The sequence below is a fragment of the Notechis scutatus genome, chromosome 4, assembly GCF_049901735.1.
Source record: "Notechis scutatus isolate UNSWTSFEM ecotype Mainland chromosome 4, rNotScu1.2, whole genome shotgun sequence".
Lineage (NCBI taxonomy): Eukaryota > Metazoa > Chordata > Lepidosauria > Squamata > Elapidae > Notechis > Notechis scutatus.
Window position 1 is genome coordinate 9,615,322 of NC_142012.1, and position 16,777 is coordinate 9,632,098.

The 16,777-nt window shown below is 43.5% G+C and overlaps 1 protein-coding gene across 1 annotated transcript; it reads right to left on the reverse strand.

Moving 5' to 3' along the window:
• Nucleotides 1–279: 279 nt before the first annotated feature.
• Nucleotides 280–2,736, reverse strand: SOWAHB (sosondowah ankyrin repeat domain family member B). The gene has a single exon (XM_026676536.2). The coding sequence runs from the start codon at nt 2,616–2,618 to the stop codon at nt 675–677; it is 1,944 nt and encodes a 647-aa protein (XP_026532321.2). The 5' UTR covers nt 2,619–2,736; the 3' UTR covers nt 280–674.
• Between the last annotated feature and the right edge of the window lie 14,041 nt (nt 2,737–16,777).

Sequence of the window (16,777 nt, forward strand, 5' to 3'; positions counted from 1 at the left end):
CCAATGCTCCAAAGCCAATATAGATTTCAACTTGGATCATCATTCCCCCACCCATCCACCCTTCAAGACAGGCTGCTGTTCCCTTTCACCAGGTTGTTTGTTTGTTTGTTTTGCAAGAAAAAATAAAGAGCTAAAGTGCAGCATCTTGGCAACGGACACGAAAAGGGTTATTTCGAGATTGGCCAGAGAATTTTCCTTGAAGACTTGTGGACTTCAACTCCCAGAATTCCTCCTGCAGACATGTTAGCTCAGGAATTCTGGGAGTTGAAGTCAAGCATTTTTTGCAGGACGGACCCCAAAACCCCCAAGTTTCCACACGGGGCGTGTAAAGCAATTCTCCCCATCCCCGGTTAAAATTAAAATCCAAATACGTTCAAGGAATAAAATGCCATTTTTCGTCCAGTTCCTCCCCAAACATAGCTATAATGAGCTGAAAAAACAACCAGCTGGGCCCACAACATCCTTGGAGACCCTTTGAATCAAGCGTCTTCAAACTTGGCAACTTGAAGACTGGTGGACTTCAACTCCCAGAATTCCTGAGCTAACATGTCTGCAGGAGGAATTCTGGGAGTTGAAGTCCACAAGTCTTCAAGTTGCCAAGGTTGGAGATTCTTGCTTTGAATCATCCAATTCCCCCCAAATGTGTCTTGGTCCAAAGGCCACACCCGCGGTTCTTAATCACTGTATTCCTCAATCTCCTGTAAAACGGAGCACTTGCACCCCTGTTTCCGCTTCAGATGATGAGGTTTCAAGTACCTTGCCAGGGAAGGTTTTCTGTTCACTTTCCTGGCCAGGGAGGTTGACGAAGGAGTGGCTGTGGACGGCCGGGCGATGGGATGAGTTGGGAAGATGGTCCTGCCTCGAGGGGCCCCCAAAAGCTGCCATATTTCCCCAGAGGCGCTGGCGTTCAAATACTGCCAAGGCTTCTTGCCGCTGCTGTCCCGGACTTGCGTCCGGCAATGTAGCCTCTGCACCAGGATTTTTATGACCAGGGGGTGACTGTGGATGGCCGCTAGGTGCAATGGAGTGTAGCCACAACCGGACCGGACGTTGGCATCCAGGACAACTCCTGCCTCCCGAGCGCCGGCGACAAAGTCCTGCAGCACTTCAGCGTTCCCGTGCTTGGCCAGCCAGTGAAGCACCGTGAAGCCGGAGACGAAGTCCCTGTGGAGCACCAGGTGAGGGTCTTCGCGGAGTAGAGCCCGGACCTGCATCCAGGAGCCTGTGGCAACTTTCACCAGCCAGGTGTGTTCTCGACCGTCCAGGGGCACCGAGGAAGACCTGTGCTCGGCAGGGCCCTCTGGGTGAGGGGCCAGTCTTTCTACAGATGGGGCATTTACCACGGGTCTCTGTCTGGGGGCCCACCGGGGGCTTAAGGGGGCATCCAGATTTGGGGACGGTGGCCTGCCCATCTTCCTCGGTTTGAGCAAATCCCTGCCTTCTGTTTTGTCCATGGTGGCAGCTCTGCCAACCACAAGGTGCAGCAAAGCAATGTGAGGAGGGGACTTGCCAGCCTTGGAGTCCTGACTGGACTGGGCGAGGGGCATCCTCACCCCCAATCTATCGCTGTGAGGGGCAACCCCAGGTGCCTCGTGCCCAGCTGAGTTTCCAACGCAGCCGTTCATCCTGCCCGCTTCTTCCCTTTCCCTTGGATGGGAGCCGCTCTCCCTGCTGGCGCTGCTGCCTTCTTCGCTGGCCGAGCTCTCCTGCTCCAGGTAATCTTCAAAATCCTGCAAGGAAAGCCGGCATCGGATGCTGCGGAAGACGGGCACGGGAGGGTCCCGCCAGCCCTCCGAGGACTCCGACGGAGGATCTAAACCCAGCGACCCACAAGGGCGGCTCCGGTCCGAGCTTTGAGACCAGGCTGGGATGGAGCAGGCTTCCTCTCCTTCCAGGGCCTGGCAGGGCTCGGGGGAAGCCGCATGATGGGTAATGATCCAGTCCCGAATCCTTTGCTGGACGCTGCCGGCACCCATTTCTCCGACGGGTAAACTGAGGCCGTTGGACTGCCCCGCCTTTTCCCGCAAGAGCGGCGGGTCCCGGGCGGCTGGCTCCGCGAGCGGCTGCCGGGGAGCCCTTTTCTCTCTGCCCAGGCAGCCCAAGGTGGGGCTGGCAGGCGGAGGCCGAGATCCAACTCCAGGTGTGGCGGGAAGGCACCTGCCGGCCTTCCTCCTCCGGCCCGCCGCCACTTCGCCACCCGTTTCCCGCCGCGGTTCGGGAATTCTCCGGGGAGAAGCGGCTCCCGGCGCCTTCCCGGCGGCGCCGGCGCGATCCCACCTGGCTGGCTGAGGCGGCGATGGGCCGGCTGGAGCCCGCGGCGGCGGCGGTTCAGGCCACGGGCCGTGGTCGGGCGGCGATCTGGACTCCTCCCCGATCAGGTCTCGGTACCGTTTCCTCAGCACCACGTAAGTAGCGCCGCCGGGCCCGTCCTGGCTGACGGTGGCCACGGAGTTGACGAAGCCCTTGAAGAGGTGGCGGCGGTGCTGGAGCTGGGCGGGGGCCGCCCGGGGGTCGCGCAAGAAGCGCTGGAAGTGGCCCAGCAAAGCGGCGTTGGCCACTCGCCCCCCGGCCTGGCAGAGAAAGTCCAGCAGCTCCGCTTGGCTCAGCTCCTGCGCCATGGCTCACCTCCGCCGGCCGCTCCTCTCGCCTCCTTCAAACCATCCCCGCCCCGGGGCGCCCGCCCGCCCGCCGGCCAGCCACGCCCGCCCCGTCCCCGAAACAGAAACCAGCCCAGTCCACCTCCGGCCCAGCGCCGGGCGCTTCTGAGCAAACTTTAGCCCGGGCGTCAGTTTCACCTGCGCTTCTTCGGCGCTCCGCCCACTTTCGCACCTCAGCGCCCCGCCCCTCCCGCGCTGAGGCCCCGCCTCCGCTCCCCTCATTGGGAAAAAAAAATTATAATAATGTTGGAAGTTTCAAAGGTGCTTTTTTTTTTTTTTTTTTTCCTCAGGAGGCAACTGGACTTTCTTGGTTTTTCTTTTTCTTGGTTTTGTTTTTGCTTGGTTTTTTTCTTGGTTTTTCTTTTTTCTTGCCCCCCCCTCCGGAGGAGGCAACTGGACTTTCTTCGTTTTTCTTTTTGAAGACGTTTTGTTTCTCATTCCAGAAGCTTCTTCAGTTCTGAGGGGATGGTGGGGGGAAGGGAAGGATTGATACTCTTTGCAGACATCTGGACATTTGGGTGCTTTTACTGTATTCCTGCAAGAAATATCGATCCTTCCACTCCCCCAATATCCTGTCAGAGCTGAAGAAGCTTCTTGGATGAGCAGGGAAACGTCTTTGTGAGGAAAAAAAAAAAAACCAAGGAAGTCCGGTTGCCTCCTGAAAACAAAAAAGAGTCTTTGGAACAACCATGACCTGGATGACTGAGAATCTCTACATCAGGGTCCCCAAACTTGGCAACTTTAAGACTTGTGGACTTCAACTCCCAGAATTCTCCAGCCAGCTATGCTGGAGGCCTCTGCTCTACAGACTTTTAGTTATACAATTTGGGATGAACACCCTTGGAATGCTGTGGGAGTAGGAATGGATTTCCAGAAGAAAACAATTGCAGACTACAGGAACTATTTGCATTACTCAGGTGACCCTGAGGATACAGATAAACCTAGGAGTGCTTCAACTACCCTCGAAAAGGATGCAAATGACCAGCTGTCTGCAAGGAATATAACAGAATAATAACAGATTAACAGAGTTGGAAGGGTCCAACCCCCACACCCCACCCAAGCAGGAGACCCTACACCATTTCTGACAGATGGCATTGCGGTCTCCTCTTGAAAGCTTCCTGGGATGAAGCTCCCAAAACCTTCCATTCCCCACTCTCCTGTCAGATCTGAAGAAGCTTCTTGGATGAGAAGCAAAACTTCTTCAAAAGAGAAAACAAGAAAGTCCAGTTGCCTCCTGAAAAAGCACCTTTGGGACAACCATGACCTGGAGGATTGAGAATCTCTACAGACTAATGTTGGAAGGAAAATTCATCGGGTTCAGTTCCAAGCTGGGAGAAAGACCCTGGAAACAACATGGAGGCTGACTGGAAAGAAAGTTTATAAATGAGCAGAACCACAAGGGTTTGTGGTTTGGGGGCAGCTGACCAAACGGTTGAATCAGTGGATGAATCTTAATAGGTTTCTGTGTCTTTGAAGTTTGGACTGTTCTGGGGATTGTGCAGTGAAGGGGCTTTTGTGAATTGTGCTAAAACGGTGGTGGGTAATTCTTATTGTGGCTGATGGTTATGTCTGTGTTAGATTTTTGGGGGGTGAAGGGCTGCTTGCTCTAATCCTATCACTCTTGCTTTTGTTAACTATCAAAATTGCTGTAAAGCGGGTTTGAAACATGCTGTCTTGAATGGACTTCCGCCGGCAGTATTTGCTTTCTAGATAGCGGGCTTCCTTTTTCAATAAGCTCATTATCTCCTTAAGTGCTGGCATCCGTTATGGGTTATTAAGAAAGACAGGGAGCTGCTTTCTGCCTCTAAAAACACGCTTCTCCATTTTTATAATATTATAATAACATATATTCTGCCCCAAAATATTTCATTCTTCTGGGGGAGGTCTACCCACACTAACTTCCCTGTGACAGGAACTCCCCCCCCCCCACTATTCCACTATTTCAAAGATTTTTTAAAATTAAATTTCCCTGACCTGTTTTTTCAGATACAGGTAGTCCTCGGCTTACAATAGTTCATTTAGTGACCGTTTGCAGTTACAACAACACTGAAAAAAGGGACTTGTGACTGTTTTTCACACTTACAACCTTGGTGGCACCCTGAGGGTCACGTGATTGAAATTCAGACACTTGGAAAGTGACTCACATGTATGACCTTTCTTGCCACCATTGTTTTTTTTTTAAACAGTTTATTAGTTTTTACAATTAAAAACAACCAATGATACATACACAAATAAACGAGAAAAAAAAGGAAGAAAAGAAAGAAAAGAAAAGATTGAAAAGAAAGAAACAAGAAAGAAAAAGAAGGAAGAAAAGTTAAAAGCATTCTTATTTTTACAGTTTGCAAGATATTTTTTCATAGCCTTTGATTTATGTCATATACACACACCTATTCTATACATATATCACTATCTCATTATTATAGGTTAATACTTTCCTCTTATGCCTTATGGTATATAATTTATCTTTGATCAATCCAATTGTACCAATTCCAACTATCATAATATAGTGAAGTATCTTTGTTTTTTAGTGCCAAAGTCAGTTTGTCCATTTCTGCACATTTTGAAATTTTATCAATAATTACTTCATCTGGTGGAATTTGATGTTGTTTTCAATATTGAGCAAAGGCTAATCTGGCCGCAGTTAAGATGTGTATTGTTATGTATTTAGCTTTTTTGGAAATTTGTTTGTCAAAGATCCCTAGTAGGGAGGACTCTTATATTCGACCTGCTCTTTTGTAATTTCTTCCAACCAAGTTTTGATTTTCTTCCAGTAATTTTGGGTTTCTGTACATGTCCACCACATATGGAAAAAGGTTCCTTCTTTTTTCTTGCATTTCCAACAATACGGACTCATGTTGGGGTGCATCTTCGCTAGTCTCGAAGGAGGGAGATGCCATCTATAAAACATTTTATAAAGATTTTCCTTGTATGCTACCGATTTTGTGATCTTATTATTCCTACCCCAAACTTTTTCCCATTCCGCTAGTGTAATACTACGTCCCACGTTCCGACTCCACGCAATCATATTCCCTTTTACAATTTCTTCTTCTAATTCTGTTTCTAGTAAATAATTGTAAAATTTTGTTATGTTTTTTTGGTCCGGTCCTAATAAAATTTTATCTAATTGTTGAAGTTTGTTGTTAATTCCAAATTCTTTCTTGTTTTTGTTTGTACCTACTTTGAATCTGAAGGTAAACCCATTGATCAATTTTTGTCCCTGGTCCTGAATTTCCTGCCTCGATTTCAAATTTCCTTGTGGGTCCAATAAGTCTTTATATTTAATCATTTTAGTAATTTCCAGATTGTTTGGGTGAATCATCGCCTCCATTGTTGAAATCCATATTGGTATTTTTATGTAATGTTTTTCCGTATTTTCTTCCAAATTGTTAGTAGCGCATCTCTAATTAAATGTCTATGAAAATATTTTTGACTGGTTTTCCCTACGTCCCATAAGAAAGCGTGCCACCCCTTTGTAAGTCGTGGCCTTCTAGAAATAATATTCTTTTATTAGTTAAATTCACCCAGTCCTTCAACCAAACTAACGAGGTGGCCATATAATATAACTCCCAGTTTGGGACTGCTAACCGTCCTCTGCTCTTCATATCTTGCATTGCTTTTACATTTATTCTAGGTTTTTTCCCTTGCCAAATAAATTTGAGGGTTATTTTATTAAGTTCTTCGAAGAACTTTTTGTGTAATTTAATTGGGATCGTTTGGAATATGTATAGAAATTTGGGGAGAATGTTCATTTTAATGGTGTCTTGCCACCATTGTTAAGCGAATCGCTGCAGTTGTTTACCTAGTACAGGCAGTCCTTGACTTACAACAGTTCACTCAGTGACCGTTCGAAGTTACAACGGCACTGAAAAAAATGAATTATGACCCTTTTTCACACTTATGACTATTTCGGCATCCTCAGGGTCACATGATTGACATTCGGAGGCTCGGCAACTGATTCACATTTACGACGGTGGCAGTGTCCCCATGATCACGTGATCCCCATTTGCGACCTTCTGACAAGCAGTGTCATCAAGAAAACTGGATTCGCTTAACAGACGTGTTCCTAATTGAACAACGCCAGGCATTCGCTTAACAAATGTAGTGAGAAAAGTTGTAAGAGGAGAGAAACTCTCTTAACAAATGCTCAGTGGTGGAATTCAAAAATTTTGGGTTCTGTGGGCGTGGCAGGGGAAGGACACTGCAAAATCCCCATTCCCTCCCCACCCCACTAACCTGCTTTCCAGCTCTGTTCTCCTGTGCAGGGCAACCAAAAAAGCCCCAGCCAATCAACTGGGACTCGGGAGGCGGAGAATAGATGGGGGTGGGGCCAGTCAGAGTTGGGATTTGCTGGTTCTCTGAACTACTCAAAATTTCTGCTACTGGTTCTCCAGAACTGGTCAGAACCTGCTGAATACCACCTCTGCAAACACCTGGGCACAAACAGATCCCCCCTGATACCTCCAGCTCAAACACACCCCAACCAGGCACCCAGATGAAACCTAGCTTCCTGATAAATGATAGCTGTCCATTTACTCGGAGCCAAGCCACACTAAAAGCCTCCAATACAGGAAACACAATGTTGCCAGCCAATCAAGACAAAAACAGCCACAAAACAGTCAGAAGATATTAGAAACACCAATCAACAGAGAACACAGCAAACTCCAAGACCAATAAACACAGACCAAGACTCCCAACCAATCAGGATGAAGAAAAAAACCATTCTGGCACAGCGGTAGGCTAGCCCCAAATTTAAAACTGAAACGGCTGTGAAAGTCTGACTCATAGACAAACACAATACAGAAGCCTGATGATGGCAGATGAGATTCTGCCGAAATGTTGCTACAACTTTAAAAGCACAACTATAATGACGTGGGAAAATACCCCAACAAAGCTGAATACCATACATATAAATACCCACGAAAACTTAAGAAAACAAATATCAGACTTCTACACAGAGGGAATAAACAACCAGACCAAAACCTATGAGAAGCTGGAAGTTAAAAGAGCAGGAATACTATGTGACCTCAAATTCCTACGCAGCTGCAGAGACAACAATGCAACACTAACCTTCTTCAAATTAACATTTCATCACAGCACAGCAGCTACTAAACGTATCCTGAAAAGAACTGAAATGGCTCTACTCAGGAACGAGCTCCACAGAAAGAGATTCCAATTGGATCAGTTAAACAAAGATTTGTGGTCCGTGGTCGTGTCTCATCATGGACCAGAAGCCGTACCGCAGCTGCATCACTACCTGCTTCAAACCCCTCCGGCCCATACATGAAGCGAACTGACGCCCACCATGAAGATGTGGCACAACCACGAACGTGAAGCCAAACAACAGGATCACAGCTCACCAGCTCAAATCCCCCAGCAACTAAGACTAACCTGAGCACAACCAAGCCCCCACCTGAACAGAACACACCCCCAGCCAATCAGAACACAGCCAAACCCCTAACCAATGAGAACACACCCCCAGCCAATCAGAACACAGCCAAGCCCCCCACCCAATCAAGTCACACCCCACTAGCAGTTAAAAGGAAGAAGAAGCTGCAAGCTCACATTACTCCGAGAAGCACAAAGCCGAAGACACAAGCCTGAAGATGATGAATGAGACTTCATCGAAACGTTGCCTAGATACTTCCAATTTTACGCGGGAGAAAACCCGAATGACCAAAGATATATATATAGAGAGAGAGATATAGAGAGAGATATATATGTATATGTATATGTATATGTATATGTATATGTATATGTATATGTATATGTTCTGTCTCACCTGTAGCCACAAGGTGCGAGTCCAAATGTCCCAAAGGAATAAACACGAACAGACAAAATCAGGAAACAACAGAATTAACTTTCCTCTGTAGTCGTCGTTGGCAGCTTTCCCACAAACTGTCTTCAAACCCAGATAAGGAGTCACACGATAAATCAGAGCCGAAAGATAAACAGAAGGCTTCTCCCAAGCTGCGAACGTAATTAACGAAGTTTGACCGAACAAGGATCTCTAGCTAACACGCCTCCTTATATTCCTTGAAGGGGCGTGTCAGTCTCTAATTAGTCTCTGATTTGACGTTTCTTTTCAAATTGTGCTTGACGTCTCAGCCTACGTCTAGTCCTTGCATCAACCCAACATTCATCCGTTTGATCATCACTCAAAGACTCTGGCACATTCTGTGGATCAGCTGCTGACACCTGAGGCATAATTGATGTGGAAGGTTCTGGAGAGGAAGGTGATTCCGACACTTCCTCATCCTCCTGGCTCACGTCTGCATCTCCCATTAAAGCAGGTTCAAATTCCAATGCCAAACCCTCCTCATCACTCGAACCTGTGTCGTCTGACACATCAGACTCAAAGTGCACAGCAGGCTCAAACCTCCCAGTCACAACATGTATATGTATATATGAAACTCTTACACAAAGGGTAAAAAGAATACATATTTATTGTTAAGGAAGTCACAGTCTAGTTCTAGAAAGCAAAATAAAAAAGGAAAAAACAACTTCTAAATATAATTCCTAAAAAATAAACTTACACTTAACAAAAGCATATTTATCTTGTACTATCTGTGCATGCACATTACCAAGTGTCCCAATTTTTTATCCGGTGACCATGTAGATGCTGCAGCAATCATAAGTGTAAGGAATAATTGTGTCACTTTTTTCAGTTACGTTGTAACTTTGAACAGTCACTAAATGAATGGTTGTAAGTCAAGGATCATCTGTATTTTGATGGGGGTGGTGGGGTTGCTTCTTTTTCTTTCTCCAGAGTAAAATTTCGGTGTGTCTACCTCAAATGCGTTTGGGGAAAGAAGCATAAAACTGCCCCTGTATTGTGCCATTTTAAATTGCACAGAGGAGAGTATTTGCATATTTTTTTTCTTCAATTATTCCTAAATAGCAAAAAACTTAGAAAAGGTAAGGTGGCTGGAGAGAGGTGAGGAAACGGAAGATTCCCATGAGTAAACGTTTACAAGAAACATTTACAAAGGAGTTACACATTAACAACTGGATCTCAAATGCAGGCATTCTAAAACTCTACTCCTTATAACAAACTTATTTCCGGCTCTGTGTGTGTGTGTGTGTGTGTGTGTGTGTGTGTGTGTGTGTGAAGGAGATTGATGGGCATGTTTTATGTAGAAATAAGTCCCCCAGCTGGATTCTCAGAAACCATAGTTTGCTTATTAAATATAAGCCACTCCCACAACATACTAAATCAGGGTTATCCAAACCTTGCCAGCTTTAAGATCTGTGGACTTCAACTCCCAGAATTCCCCAGCCAGCTGATACTTTTTTTAAAAAAAAGTATTGCAGGGCACTATGGATGTCCCACCAGAATACAGGAACCACCCCACAAAAACACACCACAGCCTTTCAAACACAATTTGTGCGAGGCATATTTATTACCTGGATCTCAAATCCCCCACAGGGATTCTGCAGAGAGAATTTGCCAGCAAGAGGCAGCAAAGTTAAAAGCTCATCCTATTGTGTTCTGTGGAAGTTCCATTGTTGGTCTGCATTTTAAGCGGGAGTTTTGTGTGTTCCTATTGGCTGAGCAGCCTGACAGTGAACTATAAAAGGGAGCTGTCAGACGACATCAGCTGTTACCCGTCAGCTGGCCAGTTCGGCAGCATATCGGCTGATGCGGGTAACCCGTTTCTTTGTTACAATAAACACTGATCATTCGTTAATGCCTGCCTCCGCTCATTCTTACAAAAGACTACAAAATTGGCGATGAGGATGGGATGCCTGTCTGAAAGCTGAAGAAGAACAGAGCCGGAGGTATTGTTGTTCCTTTTTTGTTACCTCAGGAAAGACAAGATGTCGACTGCTCCGACATTCCCGTGTTTCCACCCATCATCAGAAACTTGGGAATCTTACATTAATCATTTTGACTGTTTCCTAGATGCTGCTGATTTGTTTGAGATTTCAAGCCATAGGAAAAAAGTGTATTTCCTAAGCTTTTGTGGGGCCGCGTTTTTTTGATACCGCCACAGCGCTGTTGGCGCCTCAGACTGTTAAAGTGGTATCCTGGGAAGATTTACAAGAACTTTTAAGTAATCATTACTCGCCCAAACCATCCAGGATTGCGAGGTGGCGAGTACAGGCTGAGGGAGAGACTATCAGTACCTACATGGCTGCCCTCCGAAAAGCGGCACTACATTGCGGGTTCCGGGATCTCGAGGATCAATTGCTTGATCAATTAGTATGTGGTGTACGAGATCTCAGGCTTCAAAGAAGTTTGCTTGCCAAGTGCAATTTAACCCTTAAGATGGCTGTTGAGGAGTCTCAAGTGGCAGAAATGTCAATTCTGTCTGCTGCCGAGATACAAGGGTCTAATAGCAATGCTACAACCAAACCGAGTGCTGCCAGGCATTACGATTACAGTTTCCCTGAAGAAATTTCTGAAACCAACAAAGATGTAAATCGCCTCAGAGGGCAACCCCCACCACAGCAAAAGAATTGGATTCCTGATAACAAACTATGCAACCACAAACAACCAGCCTGAGTTGTGGTGGTAATCATTTAAGATCCACATGCAGATTTAGAAACGTAATTTGTTTAAAATGCCAAAGAAAGGGACACATAGCTAGGGTTTGCAAATCTGGAAAAAAACTTTAATCCACAATACCAGCCTCAAGTTAGATCACAAAAACAAAAAGAAGAATGTTTTATTATTACTAGGACTTCTTACAATTCTAAGTCACCTAACAATTTTTCTAACCAGATTTACACTAACAACATTCATGTAACTGTCTCCTTAGAAGAAGGAAAGCAGTGTCCAATGGAAGCTGATACTGGCTCATCGCTATCTATTGTATCCTGAAGCACTTTAAAAAGATTAGTTCCTGCCATCACAAAGAAACGTCTCCAGCCATGCAAACTGTCCCTAAAAAACTACCAAGGGTACTCTATTCCAGTAATTGGCCCAGGAAAATTTAGTATCAAATTTCAAAATTTTGAGGGACTACTTCCTCTCACAATAGTAGGAAGGCACCCTACCAAGCCTATTAGGGTTAGACTGGTTTAGATCTTTTTTTTTTTTAAGCAAATTTTATTAATTTCAAAGACAAACAAATCATCATCAACCATTACATATTTGAACCTTTTTCCATTATAAATTTTACAAGTCAGATAAAACCTTATTTTATACAATACAATTCTATTTTAAGCCATTTCCATATGAGCATAAAAATACCTCTTATCCAATTTCTCTTTACTTCTCTTTACTCTTATTCAATTTCACTATTATTATTTCATCTATTTCTTTCTGACTTGATTACCATTATTCTCATTCTGTATTCCTACCAGGTTTTATTAATACTCTCAAAAACATAAACACACAACAAACAAACATATAAAAAATCTTTTAGGAAAGTAACTTGGCCCCAGGTACCTCTCTTTATATGGGCTTCAATTATATTCATGTTCATCTTACATATCATTACCTATTTTGTTTACCATTCTATATCTTCTATATAAACTTCTCCACACATTTCACTCTTCATAATTCTATCTTATTTAATCCATCTTAATTTAAATAATTATATTTGTATCTTTTGCCCATTCTTTATTATCCCTCTATCTCTTCCTTATAATAAAAAAAAAGAATTTCTCCTGAAATCACTAATCAGAGTATGATGCCTTTCTATCCTCCCCTAAATTAATTAGATTAACATTTAAAATAACACCTAATACCCAATCTGATTCTGCTTGGTACATTCTATCTACTAATTTTTTCTTTTAATAACAATAAAAACAGAGTAATAAATCCAAAATGATTAAATACATAGTTAAATAATAAATCTAAATATTAAATCTTATAACATTCCCATTGCCTTTCCCTTTAATATTTTATTACATTTTAAAATCAATCATTGTTAAACATTTCAACATTTTAATTTCTTATTAACTCTTAAGCCATTCTAATTTTCTATTTCTAATACAGATGTTACAATACCATCTTATGTACCTTGCAAAATCTTTTTAAGAAAATTGTACTTTACCCTTTGTCCCTAAAAAAATTCCTCTTTTCCCATCTAATTTCAAAACTTTGTGGCTTTTCTCCGCCTTTCCCTTTCTTTCTTCCCCCACCAAATCTTCCTAACCCCCTTCTTCTAGCCTCTGCCTTGCTGGCATCCCTTCTCTGTTGTGTTCCCTTTTTCTTTTGTTTACTATCATTATATTTATTTTGCATCTTATTTTTCTCTTTCTTAAATGTTTTTAGATCTTAAGTCCTTCATTTTCCTCGCTTTCTTCCTTCCTTCTTTCTTAGTTAAATTTTGGAATTCATTAAAGATGGCGTCTTCATCTTCTTCTTGTTGTTGTTCTTCTGCCTCCATCTGTTGTATTGTTTGTTGATAGTTAACCAGCGTCATTTCTAAAAATAGGAAGGCTTTTTCCATACCATCTTTACTGGCTGCTTTTGTTTGCTCATATTCTTCCCTCAGTTCCTCAAAAGAAAAAGCCATTATAGATCTTTTCTTTTCTTTTTTCCCTCTTTCTTCTTACACCAACCAAGATATTTCAAAAAAAAAGTAAAACAATCCCAAAATCCACAATCCTCAATCAATCCAAGCCAAGACAAAATTCTCCCTTTCTCTTCCAGGGGTAGTATCAGACAAAAGAAAAAAGAAAGTCCAAATCTGTATTTTGAAGCCTTATTGGAGTTATATTTCTGTCTTCAAATCCTTAAGGCATCTCCTCCAACAAAATCAAACCAGATGAATATATTTTTGTCCTCTCCCTTCCGACTTATCCCATAAAGCTAGTTTTACCTGAAAAAACAGGTTTCTCAATATCCACTTATTAATTCCGTCGGGAAGGAGAGTAAACTTTCCTTTCAGCACCACCAAACTGCCGCTTTTTTCCTCTTCTAGAAGGTATCATTCAGAAAGTCATAATTTTCAGGAATTTTGTTAAATATGTCTTAGAGTCCTGGGAACCAAGAAAAACTTTCTCTTTTCAAAAACTTTCTCCACTTCCTCCTGCACATTCTTATCCGGCTGCCAGCTTCTTTGTGGCGGCCATTGCGGTCGCCGCTGCACCGTCTTGGGAAAAGGGGTTCTGCCGGCCGGGGGGGGTCTGCAACACCCCAAACCCCTCTCCGGATCCCCCTATCTTCAGCTGCCCCTGCAGTGGCTAGCTCCCGGACCCGTCCGGATCGGAGCACCAAAAGCGGCTAGCGCAGCAGGGATCACGCAGCTTCGCGAATCCCTGCTGCTCGCGAAGCCGACAAACCGGAAGTCTCAGACTGGTTTAGATCTTTGGGACTTACAGTATCTGGAATACATTCCATTCAGGATCAGGATTTACAAGCCTTATTACATGACTTTAAAGAGGTATTTAGTGACGAATTAGGTCAATATGTAGGAACTCCAATTTCATTTACCTTGCACCCTAATATAGCACCCATCAGGTTAAAACCTAGAAGAGTTCCTTTTGTATTAAGGCCTAAAGTTGATGCAGAATTGGATAAACTAATAGCCCAAGGGGTTCTAGAACCCACAGATTTTGCAAAATGGGAAACCCCTATTGTGATACCTTTGAAGCGCGATGGTTCTATCAAGATTTGCGCTGATTATAAAAGTACCATAAATAAGGCCTTGCAAACCAATGCTTACCCAGTGCCAATAATTCAACATCTGTTACACTCACTGGAAAAGGGGTCTATTTTTGCAAAACTAGATATGGCCCAAGTCTATCAACAGTTACTGGTTGACAACCTTACAGTGGAGGCACAGACTATTGTCACCCATCGTGGTGCTTTCAAATGTGCAAGATTACAATTTGGACTTTCACTAGCACCAGGGTTATTCCAATGCCTTATAGAGAGACTACTTCAAGGCATTCCAGGGGTAGCACCCTACTTTGTTGACGTTCTTATTTCCGCATGCAACAAAGAGGAACTTTTCAAATGCCTCAGAAGGGTCCTTACGTGTTTCAAACAAGCAGGCTTGAAATTAAAGAAAAACAAATGCAAATTTGCAGTAAACCAAGTAGATTTTTTGGATATCACATAGATGCTAAAGGTATTCATCCCACTGAATCAAAGATAAGAGCTATTAAGGATGCCCCTACACCATCCAACAAGACTGAGCTGCAGGTGATTTTGGGGGTCCTAAATTTCTATAGCTCTTTTCTCTCTTATAGGTTTCAGTGGCGGAGCCATGACACAGATTATTGGATGCAAATGCTTCTTGGACATAGGGGCCCAAAGAGGACTTTTCCATCAATGCTGTTAAAGCTCTGTTGTCATCCAATAGTGTATTAATACAATTTGACAGGGATCTACCTTTGGTACTATGCTGCGATGCATCCCCTTTTGGGATAGGCACAGTGCTGGCACACAAATTGCCAAATGGCCTGGAAGCACCAATAGCATATTCCTCCAGGATTTTATCAAGTACTGAGATAAATTATGCGCAGATCGATAAGGAAGCCCTAGCAGCAGTCGCTTCCATTAAAAAAATTTCATGAGTTCCTCTACAGTCACCATTTTCAGCTTGTGACCGATCACAAACCTTTATTAGGCATTTTGTCTGGGATCATCCAAGTCCTATAGTATTGTCTCCAAGAATGACTAGGTGTACAATATTCCTTGCTGCCTACTCATATACATTAATACATAGAGTGGGGAAAAACCATAGTCATGCGGAGGCTTTGAGCCGTTGTCCCTTACCAACCCCTATAATTGACCCCTCTCCATCATTAACTGTGTTCTCATTAGATGTTCAACAATTGCCTATGACTGCAGCAGATATTGCTCAATGTTCATCGAGAGACCAGATAATATTACAGGTTTTGGACTGGGTGAGAAGGGGTTGGCCTGGAGGAAAATTAGACACCAAATTCTTACCTTTTAGAGCCAGGCAGCATGAGATGTCCATTCATCTCATGAGATGCAATAGATCTCATGAGATGTAATAGCAGGAAGAAGTATTAGGTGAGTTCATTGCCTTGAGTTATTTATATAGCAATAAAGGCGGATTTAAAATAAATCTAAAACAAAACAACCAATGACTAAGTCAACCGTAGTCAGCATCTTATGCAAGCCCATTCAGTGACTGTCTGCATTAAGCCATTATGATTCTGTTTGATACTGAAACAGGGCCAAGAAAAATAAAGAGTAGATTGCCAGGGCTTTTTAAAATAATTGTACCTTTAATAGTAAACAGATACTGAGAAATTAAAGGGGTAAAACTCCCTTGTATGAAAAGGGAGTTTCATTGCTTAACTTTTATAGATCAGGTAGGTATTAAAAGTTTAGGAGCAGTAACCCTTTTTTACAAAAACAAAACAAAACTAGTTCTGGTTTTATTTTCTAAGCCCTGTGAAGTTGACTTCAACAAGTCTCTGTTCTTGAACCTTTAAAAGCAGTGGAGTTTAACAATATTGTTACTACATCCTCAGGAATTATTTGGGCAAAGACCAAACAAGACACCAAGTCACTGATCCCAAGTGTTTGCACCATTGTGATACAATAAAAGAAGACATGAATTAGGTCTTCTGTTTTTTCCCCCTAACTCTGTTAATATAACTATTTTCTGATTTTTACTTATAGCCATTGATTAATGGTTCTTTTTCTTGGGAATAATCAGGTCTGTAGATAATGTATGGCTGCCACAAAGAAGAGTGGGAGGCAGCCAATTCTCCAAACAAGGCATCGGAAGGCAAGACCAGAAGCAACGGATGGAAATTAATTCAGGAGAGAAGCAACCTGGAATTAAGGAGAAACTTCCTAACTGAACAATCAGTCAGTGGAACAACTTGCCTCTAGAAATTGTGGGTGCTCCATTACTGGAGGCTTTCAAAAAGAGACTGGATATCCATTTGTGTGAAATGGTATAGGGCAGGGGTGTCAAATTCGATTTCATTGAGGGCCTCATCACCGTTGTGTTTGACCTGCGGGGGGTGGGGGAGTGGGGCAACTCAACATCACTCGTGTTGGGGTTGCCTGTGGCGGCCCAAGAGCTCTGCCAGTGAAAACAGGCTCCTGAGCTCCGTTTTGGGCTGCAACAACCTCCTGCAACCCTCTGCCAGTGAAAACAGAGCTCAAGAGGGCCTCCCTAGCTCTGTTTTCACTTGCAGAGGCACTGCCGGCTGGTCCTTCACTGTTTCCA